The sequence below is a fragment of the Danio rerio genome, chromosome 12, assembly GCF_052040795.2.
Source record: "Danio rerio strain M-AB ecotype USA chromosome 12, GRCz13ab, whole genome shotgun sequence".
In the NCBI taxonomy this organism is placed as follows: domain Eukaryota; kingdom Metazoa; phylum Chordata; class Actinopteri; order Cypriniformes; family Danionidae; genus Danio; species Danio rerio.
In genome coordinates this window covers 1,418,731-1,438,342 of record NC_141032.1, presented here as the reverse complement: position 1 = coordinate 1,438,342, position 19,612 = coordinate 1,418,731, and the positions used below count along the sequence as shown (strand labels likewise).

The 19,612-nt window shown below is 31.3% G+C and overlaps 1 protein-coding gene across 1 annotated transcript in view; it reads right to left on the bottom strand.

Moving 5' to 3' along the window:
- Nucleotides 1-1,520: 1,520 nt before the first annotated feature.
- The window catches only part of rab26 (RAB26, member RAS oncogene family), a 112,059-nt gene continuing 93,967 nt past the window's right edge, over nucleotides 1,521-19,612 (bottom strand). The window contains exons 6-9 of the mRNA XM_087275610.1: nucleotides 9,268-9,333; nucleotides 7,863-7,919; nucleotides 6,557-6,633; nucleotides 1,521-2,060 (exon numbers count right to left, since the gene is read on the bottom strand). Coding sequence (XP_087131736.1) covers nucleotides 1,958-2,060; nucleotides 6,557-6,633; nucleotides 7,863-7,919; nucleotides 9,268-9,333 — 303 coding nt within the window. The 3' untranslated portion in view covers nucleotides 1,521-1,957. The remainder of the gene's footprint in view (nucleotides 2,061-6,556; nucleotides 6,634-7,862; nucleotides 7,920-9,267; nucleotides 9,334-19,612) is intronic.

Here is a 19,612-nt window from a genome sequence, read left to right as displayed (position 1 = left end):
AAGGGTGTCCAAACTACGGCCCGCGGGCCATCTGCGCCCGCAATCAGTATTATTTAATCAGTATTAATTAATATTAGCATATTATTTTTCAAAACAGGACAATATTTTTTGCTTGTCTAGAAAATGTTTCTTGATTTGAGAATTTTTAAATATTTGGACTCGAAACGAGAAAAAAATCTAAGTAAGAAAAGCATGATATATATATATATACACACACACACACACACACACACACACACACACACACACACACACACACACACACACACACACACATATATATATATATATATACATAAATATATATACATATATATATATACACACACACACACACACACACACACACACACACACACACACACACACACACACATATATATATATATATATATATATATATATATATACATATATATATATATATATATATATACATATACACACACACACACACAAATATATATATATATATATATATATATATATATATATATATATATATATATATATATATATATATATATATATATACATACATACATATATATACATACATATATATATATATATATACACAAACACACACACACACACACACACACACACACATACATACATACATACATACACACACACACACATATATATATATATATATATATATGCGTGTCTGTGTGATGTATGTACAATTTGGCCCGGGACAATGTTTTTTTTTTTTTTTTTTGCATCTGGCCCTCGGCACAAAAAGTTTGGACACCCCTGACGTAAGCAAATTGTTTTTGGGGCTGCAATAACGTTCTGTTATTTCTAACTGTTTTTCTATATCAATAAAGTGCCGATACAAGCATGAATGTTCATTCGTATTAATGTCAATGCTGAATGAAATACAAAGAGTTTGAATTCTTATAACTAACATCCAAAAGATATAACCTGTTTACAGTAATCTGCTGTAATTATGCTGCCTTAATTTCACAATAAAACGATGAATACAACGCGCTACTGTGAGAACTTACAGTCAAACCCTGTAAAGTGATACTACTGAAATTTACTGTGAAAAATTACAGTAACATTTTTTACAGTGTACCGATAGACTTCCGGTGAACATGTTCATTTTTATACGGTTCCTTTTACGGCATGGCTGCTGTAATGTACTTAAAATATAATCAGTTAAAGAGCCTCTATTATGGGTTTTTGAAAATGACCTTCGTGTAGTGTGTAACACAGCTCTAAGTGAATGAAAACACCCAGCTGAGGTTTAAATTTAAAAGTGCACCGTTTTTAAAACTATTGATTCTTTAGCGAAATATTATTTAAATAATATTAATATTATTATTATTTAAATAATATTATTTGATTTAGAGTCAAATAAATGAATAGAGTTGGGTTCGGACAGAATTTTTCGCAGCATTTCCTATAATTTTTGTTGTTCTGGAGAAAGTCTTATTTGTTTTATTTCAGCTAGAATAAAAGCAGTTATTAATTATTTTAAAGCCATTTTAAGGTCAATATTATTAGCCCCCTATTATTAGCAATATTAGTGTTGGATTGTCTTCAGAACAAACCTCTGTTATACAATGACTTGCCTAACTACCCTAACTTTACCCTAATTACCCTAGTGAAGCCTTTACATGTCACTTTAAGCTGAATACTAGTCTAATATCTAGTATCTAGTATCAAATATCTATATCTTGAACATGTCAGTTAAATAGAAATGGTGGGGGGGTGTATACAGGATGGCTAATATTTAGGAGTAATCATCAATAACAGCCTTGTTTTATGTCGTCCTTATATTGTCTGCGAGCTTTGAAGTGCATGCAGGTCAAAACAATGAATGCAGTATTACAAAATAAGAGTCCCCAGAGCCTCAGCATATCTGACAGACATCGCATCTCTGCAGGAGGAGAGGATGAGAGTGTAAAAACACACACACACACATATACACATGACGGTGCTTTTATGAGCGACAGCACCCGACTCCCTTCATCTCCTTGTTCACGTACTCCTGCAGCTGAAACTTGGGCTCGTTTGGTTCCTTTAACTCCCTGTGCTTCAGTTCCCTGAGAGACGGAGACAAGAAAAACAGCTGAAAACACATGCGTAGGTGATCTTGATGGAGTGGAAATCTACTACCCTGCAAGCTCTTTATATAAAGGTGACCTATTATGCCCTTTTTACAAGATGTAAAATCAGTATCTGATGAGATATAATAAAATAAGTGTCAAGAGTGTGGAGTTTCAGCCCAAAATAGCACACAGATAATCTTTTATAGCTCTCTGAAAAAACCCTTTAGGCTTTGACAATAATTGTGGTGTTTTGGTGACTGTCGCTTTAAATGCAAATGAGATTGCGTTTTTTTTTAATAGAGGGTGTAGCTACAAACTCCTATGCATTAGCATAGTGGCAGATGTCATATGTGTGTCCTGCCCTGCTCTTCACTTTCGACCATGACAACACCCCCCACCCTCGTGAATCCCCACATACCCACCCCCCAGCTCTTCACTTTCGTCTACGGACCCATCCCCCCCATCCACCCCCCCTTCACTTTCGTATGCGACCCCCCTCCCCCCACTCTCCCACTCCTCACTTTCGTCCGGGACACCATCACAGCCCCCACCCTCTCCTCTTTTTCGTCCGCAACACAACCTCCCCCCTCAACCCCTGGACAGACGCAGACGAGTGTTTCATTCATCAAGTCTGATTATTCATTCCTTCATTCATTGATTTTCTTTTCAGTTTAGTCCCTTTATTAATCCGCCACAGCAGAATGAACCGCCAACTTATCCAGCACGTTTTTACGCAGTGGATGCCCTTCCAGCCGCAACCCATCTCTGGGAAAAAGTCAAATTATAATAAATACAATTAATTTATGATTAGAGGCTGGATATATTCACACACTGGTGTTTAAACGCTTTATAAAAGTGATTTTTGCATTAAAAAATGGTTAGTCGATATGGCAGAATCATAAACAATAATTAAGCTCAAAAAATCGTATATTTATTGATCATCAATTGATCACCAGCATATTAAATTTGAACTGCAATATTTGTAATATTTGAACTTATTTTAAAAAAAGCAGCATTTGTGAATATATATGACTTGAAAAAAAGATAAACATATTTAAAATTATGGTATTTATTTAGATGTTCCCTTTTATTTAATTATAATTATTATTATTATTTATAATAATAAAACAATAATGTCAATAATAATAATAATATCGAATAATAATAATAATAATAATAATAATACATGTTTAATAATAATAACAATTATAGTAATTATAACAATATTATATATATATATATATATATATATATATATATATATATATATATATATATATATATATATATATATATATAAACTTTATTATTAATAATAATGCTAATAATAATTAGAATAATAACAATAACAATGTCAACAACAACAATAATAATAATAATTGTTTAATAAAAATAACAATAATAGTAATTATAACAATATTACTACTAATATTAATATTAATTATAATACAAACAACAATAATAATGATGATGATGATGATAATAATAACAACAACAACAATAATAATAGTGATAATAATAATCAAATATTCATAATAATAATAATAATAATAATAATAATAATAATAATGATAATAATAATAATAATCAAATATTCATAATAATAATAATAATAATAATAATAATAAAATAGCAATAATAATAATAATAATAAATATAGCCGCAAGCGGCGATTAACGGGGTTCGAGCATTTGGCAAACTAATTGCCATTTAGGCAATTTAGATGTAGGACAACCCAACATTTAAGGCTGACCCTAAAGAAATCCATGACGTAATGTAATAAATGGTAAAAATATAAAGCCTACATAAATGAAGTGGTAACCTGGGACTAAATCAGCTTTTAAATGCAATAACAGAGTTTATGCCATGTCAAGATGTGATTCAGAATGATCTTTAATGGACATTTAGTGACTTTAAACCAACATTATGAGGTCTTGTGCTGTCATCTAGTGGTTTATATTAGTAATGCATGTTTAGATCCTTTGTGGAAGCATATGAACACACTGTGCTCTTCAGATAAATATATCAAGCTCATTTTTGCACAAAAGTTCAATTGTTTTTCATAATTACTGATTTAGACAGTGCAGACATTTGTACAACATTGATTTTGTTCAATTTGAGCAAAAAAGCAGGGACGAGTTCCTAAAAGTATTGTTTGAAATAATGGTGAATAATAAATGGATGGTCTGAGTTACAGCAGTGGATTTCATGCCAAAGTGATCAGAATGTGCAGGCCTATCATATAATATGTCAGATTAAGTATATTTGTGAAAAGCTGTCTACAATAAACACATATTATACAAATTATGGTCAAATAGCAATGGAAATCAGTGTTTTTGAGACCTTTTCTACTGTTATAGCGCCACCTATTGACCTATCTTCACAAAATGTTGCATGCTTGTTAAAAATCACATCTCAGATGGGCATACCTGATTTCACGAAGTTTTGAGTTTTCCTTATGCATTTACATGCATTTAGGTCAATATAAGACACACCCCTTTTGTAAATGAGCCATTTATAGCTGCCAAAAGAGGAAAGTTCAACTCATTTCAATAACTATTGATCTGCTCAGTTCAGAGATTCATACAACACTGGTTTCGTGGTGATTGAGCGAAAAACCAGGGACTAGTTCGCAAAAGTAGGTTTTTCATATATTAATTAATATTTAATAAAAAGATTGAGTGACATCAGTGGTTTTAGTGTCAGACTGTTCGGTATGAGCAGGCCTATCATATGATATGTATTTTGTGTGGCTGTGCAAAACTTTATGTAATAACCAATCAATTACATTCTCAAAAAAACCAAAATCGCCCCCTAGTGGCGGATTTCTTTCAAAATTCTTACAGACCTCTAAGACCATGAGTCGAACATGCCCACCGAGTTTCGTTCCGATCACTCATCGTTAACCTAGTTTAATGGTTGTTTAATCTTAATTGGCTAATGGCGGCCATGTTTTTTGAGATATGCCAATGTCCTTATAGTATGTCATGACACGTTAGACAAAGACACTGCATGCCAAATTTCAAGCTGATTGGACAAATTGTTGTGAGGTTAGAGTAATTTTTATGTTTTTTAAGCTTTTTAGCGCCACCATGTGGCCAAAATTTGCGGGTTTTGCAGTGTCACCTCAAATTGACCTTATACATTTGTTTACCAAGTTTGATGAAGATATCTCAATCCGTTCAAAAGTTACAGCTACAATTAGCTTTTAGCTTACATTAGCATGTTACATTTTTGCGTACGGTTTCGCGTGAAATCAACATTTCAACTTTCTTTCAATAACTTTTGCTATTCAGTGTCCAGAGAACATTTCTACACTGGTTTGGTTCAGATTGGGTAAAAACCCTAGGACTAGTTCGCAAAAGTAGGTGTCGGACAAATCGCGATGTAGCGGAAAAACGGTGCGTCGTAGAGAAAATCTGAGTCACTCCACTTTTGTTCGGGCTGAACCAAGGATTCCAAATATGTAAAGTTTTTGAGCCTACGACAAACGGTTTAGAAATGGCGGCCAAATTACTAAATTTTTTTTGTTTTTAGCGCTGTAGCGCCACCTATGGCCCGATTTTGACGAGCCTTTGGATCTGAGTAGCGGTGAGGAGTACTACCATCTGACCAAGTTTGAAGCCAATAGGCCTTACGGTTTGGCCTGGGCAATAGTGATTATGGCAGAAGTAAAATAATAATAATAATAATAATAATAATAATAATAATAATAATAATAAAAATTCTTACAAAAACAATAGGGTTTCAGCGCTTCGCGCTCGAACCCCTAATAATAATAATAATAATAATAAAATAGCAATAATAATAATAATAATATTAATAATAATAACATACAAATAATATACAAATAATAAAAATAGTAATTATAATAAGAATAAGTATTATTTTTGTTGATTACATTGCATCTACATGCCAACTAATTCTCATTAGAGTATTAGACTCTTTGCTTAATATCTGCTGACAATGCTCCACCAGCAGACATTTAACTGACTATAGGAAATTTTGCAGCTACATGCCAACCCTAACCCCAACCCCAACCCCAACCTTACAGTCTACTAAATCTCTAATGAGAATCAGTTGCAATATAGTTTCAATGTAACTTATAATCAACAAAATGTACTAAAGGGACCATGAAAATAAAGTGATACCAAAATGATGAATGCATATTGTGTTATATTAGATGCTGCACTAACATGCAATGCAAAATTGGCAGAAAATGTGTTTAGTCTGTGTCTGCAGCCTGTTGTTTTTCTCAATGAGGATAAAGCAGTTCATATATCCGCTCTGTGATGTCCTGATTATGGAAATACGTCATCATCATCGTCTCCCACATGCTGCTTTATTAGATATTTGGGTTAATTTGATCATGCTTTCAGCTGACAGTGTGAGTCTGCTCCTTTCACATGCATTTAGCAGCTATAATCATCTAATCTCCCATTTTTAGAACAGAAAGTGTAGGGGGGAAACTGTGTAAATGACTGACGTACTTGGCAACCGCAGTGAAGGCCAACTCCACATTCAGGCCTGTTTTAGCACTGGTCTCCATGAAGGGAACGCCAAACTCCTGAACACACAGAGAGACACACAATTTATACAATATATGCAATTTGTAAGCTTAATTAAACTGCAGAATCAGTGGAAATGTTTTTGTTTACATGATGTATGCATAAAAAAATTAAAAGGTATTTATATGTGTCTTTCCACTGGTTTGGGAAACTGAGTTAATGCATAAAATAAATGAGTCAAACTTGCACATAAAATTAGGTAAAATAATAAAATAAATAACGAGAAAATACTAATATGATAAAATAAAATTTGTAAAAAAAAAATAAACAAATAAAACTAAATTAAATTAAATAGTAAATATAAATGTTTAAAAAAGCAAAGCAAAATAAAATAAAACAAAATAAATTACAAAAAATGCACTTAAATTAAATGAAAAAATAATGAATAATGCAAAATAAAATAAAATAAATTAATGAATATTAAATTAACCTAAATTATGCAATAAATAAAAAAGCAAAGCAAAATAAAACAAAATAAATTACTAAATATTAAATTAAGTTAAACTCTAAAATACACAAATAAAGCAAAATAAAATAAAACAAAATAAGTTAATAAATATTAAATTAAGTTCAATTAAAAATAAACAAAAATTGTGAATTAAATTAAATTAAATTAAATTACATTAAATTAAATTAAATAAATTAAATTAAATTAAATTAAATTAAATTAAATTAAATTAAATTAAATCACATTAAATTTAATCACATTAAATTAAATTAAATTAAATTAAATTAAATTAAATTTTAGAGCTTATTTTTCTGAATTCATGAGCAGACAAACTAAAATAAAAAATACATTTAATATAAAAATATAAAATAATAAATTTTTATATTTACCTTATACTTTTATATTTACTTTATATTTATTATTAGTGCATTTACCCCATTTAATACATTTTACCAATAACAGTTCAGTTTTCGTTTATTTTTAGATATCTCCCCAGTCCAAACAGAGCTGAATACATGATGAGGGTTAAAAGAAGCAGCTGCACAAAACAATAAAAGATGCTAAACATTGTTAGCGATTTGCATATATTAGTATTAATTCAAGAATTGTGAATGTGACTGAAACACTGAACGCTCATGCATCAGTGAAATCTCCACATACTACAACAATGATTGATGTTTTCCCATTTTTAACATGCATTTTTTGTTATTTCAATGGATTCAGACATAGAATTATTGTTGTTTTCTTTTATACATGTTTATGTGCATTGATGTAACAAACCTTGGCTAGTTTCTCCCCCTCCTCCCTCTTCACAATGCGTTCATGTGTAGCATCAGCCTGAAATAAATCATTCCATTGATTAATACATCAATCAATAAACAACGCATTATGCATTGGTTTGATTTATGATCATTGTTTGCAAGATATATCAATTAAGAATGCATGCACAATGTTATGCAATATCAGGTTCAGGTGTTTAATACAACAACAACAACAACAACAATAATAATCATGATAATAATAATAATAATAATAATAATAATAATAATAATAAAACTGTAATGATAATAAATGTGTTATAATAATAATAATAACAATAATAATATTAATAATAACAATAACAATATTAATAATAAAGATGATAAAATTGTAATAATAATAATTTGTAATAATAATATTAATAATATAAAATTTGTAATAATAATTAAATTATTGGCAATAATAGCATTTATAACAATAACAACAACAATAATAGTAATAATAATAATAAAAACAACAATGATTAATAATATTAAACAATAATAGTGATAATAATAATTTTAAAATGATAAAATAGTAGTAATAATAGTAATAATAATAATAATATTTATTATTATTATTATTAATATTTGTATTATTATTATTATAAGAATAGTGATGATAAAAAATAATAAAAATAGTAGTAATAAAATATTAATTATAATAACAATAACAATAATTTTTTATTAATAATAATAACAACATTGTAGTAATAATAAATAAGAAGTAATAACAACAACAACAATAGTAATAATAATAATAATACAATATAATAATAATAGCAGCAATAATAATTATAATAACAATAACAAAACTAAATAATAATAATAATAATAATAGCAGTAATATTAATCCTAGCAATAACAATAACAACAATAAAATAATAATACTAATTTATAATAAATAATAAATTTATAATAAATAATAAATAAATTATAATAAATAAATAACAAATTTTAAAATAAAAATAAATTAATTATTATTTATTATTAATATAAAAAATAATAATAATACAGATATTATTAATATACTTCACAGTGTTCTTGCATATCAAATATAACACAGAAAACATGAAATAAACACGTTAATATTATTATAGTATATTAATATAGACCAAAAGTCTGTCTGTATAGCGCATCAACCATGTTTGTAGTTTCTTAACACGTTTTTGTAGTTCTATTCACATCTAAATCGCAATGCATTCTGGCAAATATTAGCCATTAGAGTAACATCTGCAGTTTGGAAATATTAAACCATACAGCTGACTCTGGGATACTCAGCTCAACACACTATGATTGGAGACAGTAATTCCATATTCGAACCCTATTTAGGATGTGTAGTATGCAAATTAGGATGCATCATACGTTTCCCATCATCCTTCACTCACCTTATTACCCAACAGCATAATGACCACGTTCTGCTGAGCGAACTCGTGAATCTCCGTCAGCCAGGCCTGCAAACACACACACACACACAGTAAATCCACAGCACATTACTGTAATCCCACACACTCTTCATCTGCTTTAGGGCCTCAGTAAAGTTCAGACTGAAGTCCCTGAGCGAGGGGGAAAGCTGTATTTCCAGACACACTGCAGGTCATTTGAAGGAGCGTTTAATCAATGAAACACCGTCGCTTTATTGGGGTGAATCTGCAGTCACACTAGAAAAGAGCTAATCAGGGGAAGCAGAAGAGATGACACTGGTGTGTGTGTGTGTGTGTGTGTGTGTGTGTGTGTGTGTGTGTGTGTGTGTGTGTGTGTGTGTGTGTGCCAGTGGACATGAAGCCTGACCTCAGGTTAATGAAAGCTTCCTGTTAATATTGAGAGCAGAGAAACAGCAGTGATAAAATGCAGTGACACTCTGAGACAGACACACACACACACACACACACAAGCAAATGTACTCACACACACATGCACTCACACACATGCACATATATACGAACATGCACACACACACATACACAAGCAAATGCGCATACACACACATGCACTCACACATGTGCACACGCACACACATTTACATGCACACACATGACACAATGACACACTGAGACAGACATACACACACATACACACGCACAAACACATGCACACACACACGCAAGCAAATGCACTCACACAGACATGCCCTCACACACATGCACATACGCACACAGATACACATATATACAAACATGCACACACACACGCACACAAATGCACACACACACACTCACACATGTGCACACGCACACACATTTACATGCACACACACATGCACTTACATGGACACGCGCACACGACCACATATGCACATACAAACATACTAACACGTAGCACACATATGCACAAACATTTACACACGCACCCACATGTGCACAGACACACACACACACACACATACAAATGCACACACTCACACACACACAGACGCACACAAATATATTTAAATATTTCACTCTGTATGGAAAAGGGCGGCACGGAGGCTCAGTGGTTAGCACTGTCACCTCACAGCAAGAAGGTCACTGCATAAAACAAATGCTGGATAAGTTGGCGGTTCATTCCACTGGGGCGACTAAAGGGACTAAGCAGAAGGAAAATGAATGAATGAAAAATTGGCCGTACTCTATGAGTGTGTGTGTAAGAAAGAGTGTGTATGGGTTTCCCAGTACTGGGTTGCAGCTGGAAGGGTGTCCGCTGTGTAAAACATATGCTGGAATAGTTGGTGGTTCATTCTGCTGTGGCGACCCCTGATCAATAAGGGGACTAAGCCAAAGGAAAATTATTTAACTAAAAATTGGTCATAGTGTATGAGTGTGTGTGAATGAGTGTTTATGGGTGTTTCCCAGTACTGGGTTGCAGCTGGAAGGGTACCCACTGTGTAAAACATGTTGGAATAGTTGGCGATTCATTCCGCTGTGGTGACCCCTAATAAATAAGGGACTAAGCCGAAGAAAAGTGAATGAATGAATGGTTAGAAGTGTGTATGGGTGTTTCCCAGTACTGGGTTGCAGCTGGAAGGGTACCCACTGTGTAAAACATATGTTGGAATAGTTGGCGATTCATTCCGCTGAGGTGACGCCTGATAAATAAGGGACAAAGCCGAAGAAAAATGAATGAATGAATGGTTAGAAGTGTGTATGGGTGTTTCCCAGTACTGGGTTGCAGCTGGAAGGGTACCCACTGTGTAAAACATATGTTGGAATAGTTGGCGGTTCATTCCGCTGTGGTGACCCCTGGTAAATAAGGGATTAAGCCGAAGAAAAATGAATGAATGGTTAGAAGTGTGTATGGGTGTTTCCCAGAATTGGGTTGCAGCTGTAAGGGTACCCACTGTGTAAAACATATGTTGGAATAGTTGGCGATTCATTCCGCTGTGGTGACCCCTGATAAATAAGGGACTAAGCCGAAGAAAAGTGAATGAATGAATGGTTAGAAGTGTGTATGGGTGTTTCCCAGTACTGGGTTGCAGCTGGAAGGGTACCCACTGTGTAAAACATATGTTGGAATAGTTGGCGATTCATTCCGCTGAGGTGACGCCTGATAAATAAGGGACTAAGCCGAAGAAAAATGAATGAATGAATGGTTAGAAGTGTGTATGGGTGTTTCCCAGTACTGGGTTGCAGCTGGAAGGGTACCCACTGTGTAAAACATATGTTGGAATAGTTGGCGGTTCATTCCTCTGTGGTGATCCCTGATAAATAAGGGACTAAGCCGAAGAAAAAAGAATGAATGAATGGTTAGAAGTGTGTATGGGTGTTTCCCAGTACTGGGTTGCAGCTGGAAGGGTACCCGCTGTGTAAAACATATGTTGGAATAGTTGGCGGTTCATTCCGCTGTGGTGACCCCTGGTAAATAAGGGACTAAGCCGAAGAAAAATGAGTGAGTGAATGGTTAGAAGTGTGTATGGGTGTTTCCCAGTACTGGGTTGCAGCTGGAAGGGTACCCACTGTGTAAAACATGTTGGAATAGTTGGCGATTCATTCCGCTGTGGTGACCCCTAATAAATAAGGGACTAAGCCGAAGAAAAGTGAATGAATGAATGGTTAGAAGTGTGTATGGGTGTTTCCCAGTACTGGGTTGCAGCTGGAAGGGTACCCGCTGTGTAAAACATATGTTGGAACAGTTGGCGATTCATTCCGCTGTGGTGACCCCTGATAAACAAGGGACTAAGCCGAAGAAAAATGAGTGAATGAATGGTTAGAAGTGTTAGATCTGAAAACAAATGCTGGTAAATTTCCTAAACAATAACAAAGAACACACACTCAAGAAACTATCTTTGCCTCTTGTTCAAAGTACTTATTTAAAAATAAGCTGAAACAACAAAATTCTTAAGCGGTTTCGTGACAACTTAATTGTTTTATGTTCAAACCACATTTGTAAAAGCGATGAGTTAAATGATTTAATAAAGTATTAGTGTGAATCCCAGCGTTTTGTACAGCGCAACACACTGCAATATCAGACTTTAGAAGTTTCTTTTTTACGACATACAGTATAACTGTAGTCATTTCAGGTCTGTATTAAAAGCAGAGCAGTCTCTAATCAGCTTAAATGTTTTCAGTGGCGATGACAGCCAGCTGAATGTTCATTATCGGCTTTATTTCACGCCTTTTTCCCACGGAGATGAATGCAAGCTCATGCACGTCTCTCCCAGCGTAAACTCAAGCTCTGCAACAAGTGTTATGAGGGATTTATCCCAGCGTAGCTTTTCAATCACACGCCTTTGCGGCTCCGTCTCAAATCTGTGCTCATTCTGGATCCTCTGGTTGAGTAGAAACGTGCAGATCAGATGATTATAGCTGCTAATTTGTCCTAAATGCATGTGAAAGGAGCAGACTCACACTGTCAGCTGAAAGCATGATCAAATTAACCCAAATATCTAATAAAGCAGCATGTGGGAGATGATGATGATGACGTATTTCCATAATCAGGACATCACAGAACGGATATATGAACTGCTTTATCCTCATTGAGGAAAACAACAGGCTGCAGACACAGACTAAACACATTTTCTGCCAATTTTGCATTCATAATTTGAAATCTTTATTAAAACAAGTCTCTTTATATTCACAAATGCTGCTTTTTTAAAACAGAAAAAATACTGCAAATATTGCTAATGATTCTTGTTAAAATTAGTATTGCCGTTTTACCGCGTCATATTTTTCCTGAAAACAGTGATTCATTTATTTAAAAAGTAGTATCAGTTCCCACAAAAATTCATTCATTCATTCATTTTCTTGTCGGCTTAGTCCCTTTATTACTCTGGGGTCGCCACAGCGGAATGAACCGCCAACTTATCCAGCAAGTTTTTACGCAGTGGATGCCCTTCCAGCCGCAACCCATCTCTGGGAAACATCCACAAAAATAAAAGTAGCAAAATAATAATCATAAATGTTTGATGATTATCAAATCATGTTTATGTACTCACTTTATTTGCATAGCACCGTACTACATAGAAGCCTATTCCTGCCTCCGCATGATAAAAAAAGGGCTCCCACTTTATATTAAGTGTCCCTAACTACAATGTACTTGCATCAATAAAATCAATACAATGTATTTACTGTTCTCATAATGTATTTGAGAACACTTGTGGTGCTCTTGAGTCGGGTTATGGACAGGTTTGGTGGAATGGGTAGGTTTAAGGATAGGTTAAGGTGTAAGGCATTGTCAACAGGGTATTTACAAATGTAATTACATAATTTAATTACATATGTATTTAGGTATTCAATCAAGCATAAGTACACAGAAAATACAGGTATTTACACAATTAGTACATTGTAACGAATTTGTATCGAATGTTGATTTGTGCATCAAACTCCACATTTGTAATCCTATTTTTTAATGCAAAAATTAAATACATAAATAGATACATAAAATACAATGCATGAATAAATAAACAAACACATAAATAAATAAACACATAAATAAATTAATTAATTAACACATAAATAAATAAATAAATAAATAAACATAACAAATAAACAGTTATATAATAAATCAATAAATAAACATGATAAATAAACACATAAATAAATAAATTAATAAATAAATAAATAAATAAATAAACCCCAATAAATAAATAAACAAATAAATAAATAAATAAATATAATAAATGAATAAATAAATAAATAAACACGATAAATAAATAAATAAATAAATCAAGTGTTCTCAAATACATTATGAACACAGTAAGTACATTGTATTGATTTTTTGGTGTAAGTACATAGTTAAGGACACTTAATATAAAGTGGGACCAAAAAAGATTATTGTGACATTTCATCTCATAATTGTGTCACACAAACTCCAGAATTGTGAGATGTAAACTCAAAATTGCGAGTTATTAAGTCGGATAAGCAAGATATTTACTCACACGTCTTATTAATCTCCAAATTCTGACTTTATTTCTCAGAATTGCAAATTTGTATCTCAGAATTGTGACTTAAAAGCTCAAAATTATGACTTTAAAACTCAGAATGGCAACTTTATATCTCATAATTCTGACTTAATATCTCAGTAATCAGACTTCATTTCTCAGAATAGAATTTTTGTGTCAGAATTAGACTTAACTCGGAAATCTGACTTTATAACTTAAAAATCCGACTTTATATCTCAGATATGTGATGTTGAATATCAGAATTCTGACCTAATAGTCCATAAATCTAATTTTAAATCTCATATTTTTGATTTTATTTCTTAGATTTGTTACGTTTATATCAGAGTTTTGACTTAATAACTCGGAAATCTAACTTTATTTCTCAGAATTGCAATTTTTTATATTAGTGTTATATTAGTGACTTAATAACTCAGCAGTCTAACTTTATATCCCACAATTCAGACTTTATAACTTGGAAATCTGACTTTATATCTTAAAATTCTGACTTTATATTCCAGAATTCTGACTTAATTACTCATAAATCTGACTTTATATCTCAAAATTCTGATTTTGTTTCTCAGAATTGTGACTTTATATCAGAAATCTGACATTACATCTTATAATTCTGACTAAATAGCTCAGAACTTCAACTTGATATTTCAGAATTTGTGACCTTATTTGTCAAAATTGCTACTTTGTATCTCAGAATTGTGACTAAATAACTCAAAATTGCAATTTTATATTAGTTTTTTTTACTATTTCTCAGAATGTTATCTCAGGATTATGATATTATAACTCAGAATTGTAACTTTATATCTCATAATTTTGACTTAATATCTCAGAAATCTAACTTTATTTCTCAGAATAGAATTTTTGTATTAGAAATCTGACTTTAATCGGAAATCTGACTTTATATCTTAGAAATCCGACTTTATATCTCAGAATAGTGACTATATCTTAGAATTATGACTTTAAAACTCAAAATTGTGACTTTATATTTCAGTATTATGACTTTATTTTGAGTTTAGAACTTTTAAAAAGAGTCAGAATTGCATTTCTGACACAAAAAGTTGCACAAACCAATAAAAAAAACGCAATAATCTTTACCATTTTTTATTCATGGGTGGGCTTCCATACAATATAACAACAGTCATTAGTCTTTGTATAAAAAAGGTCAAATAAGATCAATTGAATAAAACAACTTACATAACACTTAAAACAAATATAATAAAAAAGCAAGTTTAAATGACTGGCTTTTAAAGGCTTTTTCTTAAAGGTGAGCTTTCAGTTTCCTCTTAATATCATCCTATTAAATTGATGCATGATGGCTGAAAATAAATGAATTTTTGAAGTATATTCATATAGACAATGATATATTAAACCCGTAATAATATAATAGATTTTGAATATATTTATGATTCACTAAATACATAAGAATTAAATGCTTGTTTTGGTCTAAAAGTGTGCGTTTTCCAGCATTCGCTTTCTAAGACTCCCTCATTCACACTCATTTGCATTTAAAAAGCATTACAGTGTTATTTAGAGGTCTGTCATTAAAGGCTGTACTGTGTTTACTTCCCGTCTGGCCCCGAGCAGGAAGCAGAAAGAGGTGTTTGATCCTCTTTTATGTTTGCTTTATACTCGACTTCCAGGCTTTTAAAAAATATAATCAACAGCAGACTAAGGATACGCTTATTATGCATATATATATATATATATATATATATATATATATATATATATATATATATATATATATATATATATATATATATATATATATATATATATATATATTAATTAAGGCCAGAAGGCGTATCTGAATGCTTGGCTGTGTGTTACTCTGTCTGGAAAGGCACATGATGCTATTCAAGTAGATTAGTGCCATTTACTTATAAAAATAGTACTGAACTAAATACTGAACTATCCCTTTAAAAATGACTCTCTACAGTGTGTATATTCTGTATTTAATCTCTATATAATGATTCAGTGGTGAAGGGCAGAGCAAACGCAGTGAGAATTGACCGAGCAACAGTAACTAAGGCGGATGTTTACACCATATGTGATGCTGGAGACTGTGTTGTTTATCAGTGTGCAGAAACAGGGCTCATTTACTGCAGTGCTCATCAAGGTTATTCTGAATGCTCATTTTAGAGCAAAAAATAAATAAATAAAATGAAGGTGAGAAATGAAGTTTGTTACTTGATGATTAGCCGAAACACTTGGTCATAAAAGCTGAATCATTAATGTTTTTCAGTGTTTCTGCAGTGAATCAGTCTCATTTGCATAACACGGATCTCTAATAGACCCCTTTTTACAAGATATATATATATAAGACTCTAATGTCCATAAAGTGTGTGGTAAAGTTTGAGCTCAAAGTAGCACACAGATAATGTTTAATAGCTCTCTGAAACTGATCCCTTTCAGGCTTTGATCCTAATTGTGGCATTTTGGTAATGGTCACTTTAAATGCAAATGAGATTGTGCTATTTTAAAAAGAGGGCGTGAGCATAGTGGCAGATTGAAAAAATGTGGAAAGACAAAGTGTTGATTTGTGCATCTAAAACTCAACATTTATAATCCTATTATTTTTATACAAAAATTAAATACATAAATAGATACATAAAATACAATGCATAAATAAATAAATAAACAAACAAACAAATAAATAAATAAACACATAAATAAATCAATTAATTAATTACCACAAATAAATAAATAAATAAATAAATAAATACATAAATAAAGACATGAATAAATAAATAAATAAACAAACACAAATGAAAAATAAATAAATAAATAAACACAAATGAAAAATAAATAATAAATAAATAAATAAATAGATAGATAAATAAATAAACAAATAAATAAATAAACAAATAAATAAATAAAAAACATGATAAATAAACACATGAATAAATAAATAAACCCAAATAAATAAATAAACACATAAATAATAAATAAATAAATAAACACGATAAATAAATAAACATAATAAATAAACACATAAATTTAAATGAATAAATAAACACATAAATGAATAAATAAACCCAAATAAATAAATAAACACATAATACATAAATAAATAAACACATATAAATAAACATAATAAATAAACAGATACATTTAAATAAATAAACGAACACATAAATAAATAAATAAATAAATAAATAAATAAATAAATAAATAAACATAATAAATAAATAAATAAATAAATAAATAAATAAACACACAAACAAACTAACTAACTTACTAACTGTATATACTGCATAATATGTCATGGGTTTAGGTTTAATTCTCAGGTAATGTATACACTAAAAAAGTGCACTATAAAAAACCCACTCTCACTGAAATTAGATGAATAAACAATAAATTTAAAATAATTAAAATAAATAAAATCATTTTAAACACAAAGCCTCAAAACACGGACAGATCCCATTCAAAACATCTTAATTGAAGTGTTTTTGTGAGGTTTGACAGATGAAGATGTGCATATCAGGAATCCTAATGTAATGGAGGCAGACGGCGCTCTAACCAAGAGTGATGAATGAGACTTATTTACCAGAACGCCCAATAAAACATGACAGGAATATAAATGCAGGACAAAAGCGCATGCCGAGAGAACGTGGGACACTTTTTCCAGCGGAAGATGAAAGACAGAGTAATGTGAAGTTAATCAAAGTAAATGGAGATAAACACAACTGAGATGAAGAGCAGGAGAAACCATTATGTAGCAGTAATTGGTCTGGCATTGCTGAGATACAGATTCTGAAGCAAGAGCGTAAGAGTAAATCCGGGTTTTCACACCTCTTACAAAGTCAAATTGAAGGACTTTTCAAACACTTTTGGGGTGCATTTTCAAACTTTTCCAGCAACTTTCCAGCAAAATTGTCAAAGTATATATTTCATCAAGTTGTATCATGTGCTATTTGTATAGTCTAGAATAGAATAGTATAGTGCAGTGTATAATATAGTGTAGTATACTACAGTATAATATAGTATAGTATAGTACGCAATACAGTGTTGTGTTGTACATATAGTGTAGTTTAGTGTGGTATAGTATACTATAGTGTGGTGTCTTGTAGTATAATATAGTATAGTGTACTATACTACAGTATTGTATACTATAATATAGTGTAGTTTAGTAGATTATAGTGTAGCACAATGTAGTGTAGTATAGTGTAGTGTGGTTTTATTTGAGTAAAGTATGGAATACTACAGTACTATATAGTGGTGTATAATATAGTGTAGTAGAGTATAGTATAGTATAGTACAGCATAGTGTAGTATCGTATACAGTATGTTATCGTGTAGTATATTATAGTGTAGTGTGGTTTATTTTAGTAAAGTATGGAATACTATAGTACTGTATAGTAGTGTATAATATAGTGTAGTACAGTATAGTGTAGAATAGTATAGTGTAATATTATATACAGTACGACATTGTGCAGTATGTTATAGTATAGTGTAGTGTAGTGTGGTATAGTTTGGTAAAGTGTAGTGTAGTATATTATTGTATAGTATACTACAGTATAGTATAGTATGCAGTATGGTATTGAGTAGTATAGTAGAGAATAGTGTAGTTTAATGTGATATAGTATAGTGTTGTGTCTTGTTGTATAGTATAGTACAGTATAGTATGGTATTGAGTAGTAGAGTATAGTGTAGTTTAATGTGATATAGTATAGCGTGGTGTCTTTTTGTATAATATAGTAGAGTATAGTATACTACAGTATTGTATGGTATAGTATAATATAGTGTATTAGAGTATAGTGTACTGTAATGTAGTGTAGTATAGTATAGTGTAGAGTGGTTTATTTTAGTATAGTATGGTATACTACAGTATTGTATAGTAGTGTATAATATAGTATAGTGTAGTATAGTATTATATTGTATACACTACGACATTGTGTAGTATATTATACCATAGTATAGGTATAGTATAGTGTAGTATATTAGTATGGTATTAAGGTATGGTATTAAGTAGTATATTAGAGTACAGTGTAGTTTAGTGTGTTATTGTATAGTATAGCGTGGTGTCTTGTTGTATAATATAGTGTAGTATACTACAGTATTGTATAGGATAGTATAATTTAGTGTAGTTTAGTAGAGTATAGTGTCGTATAGTATAGTGTAATATTGTATACAGTAAGACATTTTGTAGTATATTATAGTATAGTGTGGTATATTATAGTATGGTATACTAAAGTATAATATAGTGTAGTATAGTATGCAGTATGGTATTGAGTTGTATATTAGCCCATTTCATACTTTCAAAACAGAAGATTAATGAAATTCAAGCATTTTCAAAACTTTCCAACAGCCGTACAAAGACTGACAACTGAAATGAGTAAGATAAAGAGAGGAATATGACAGAAA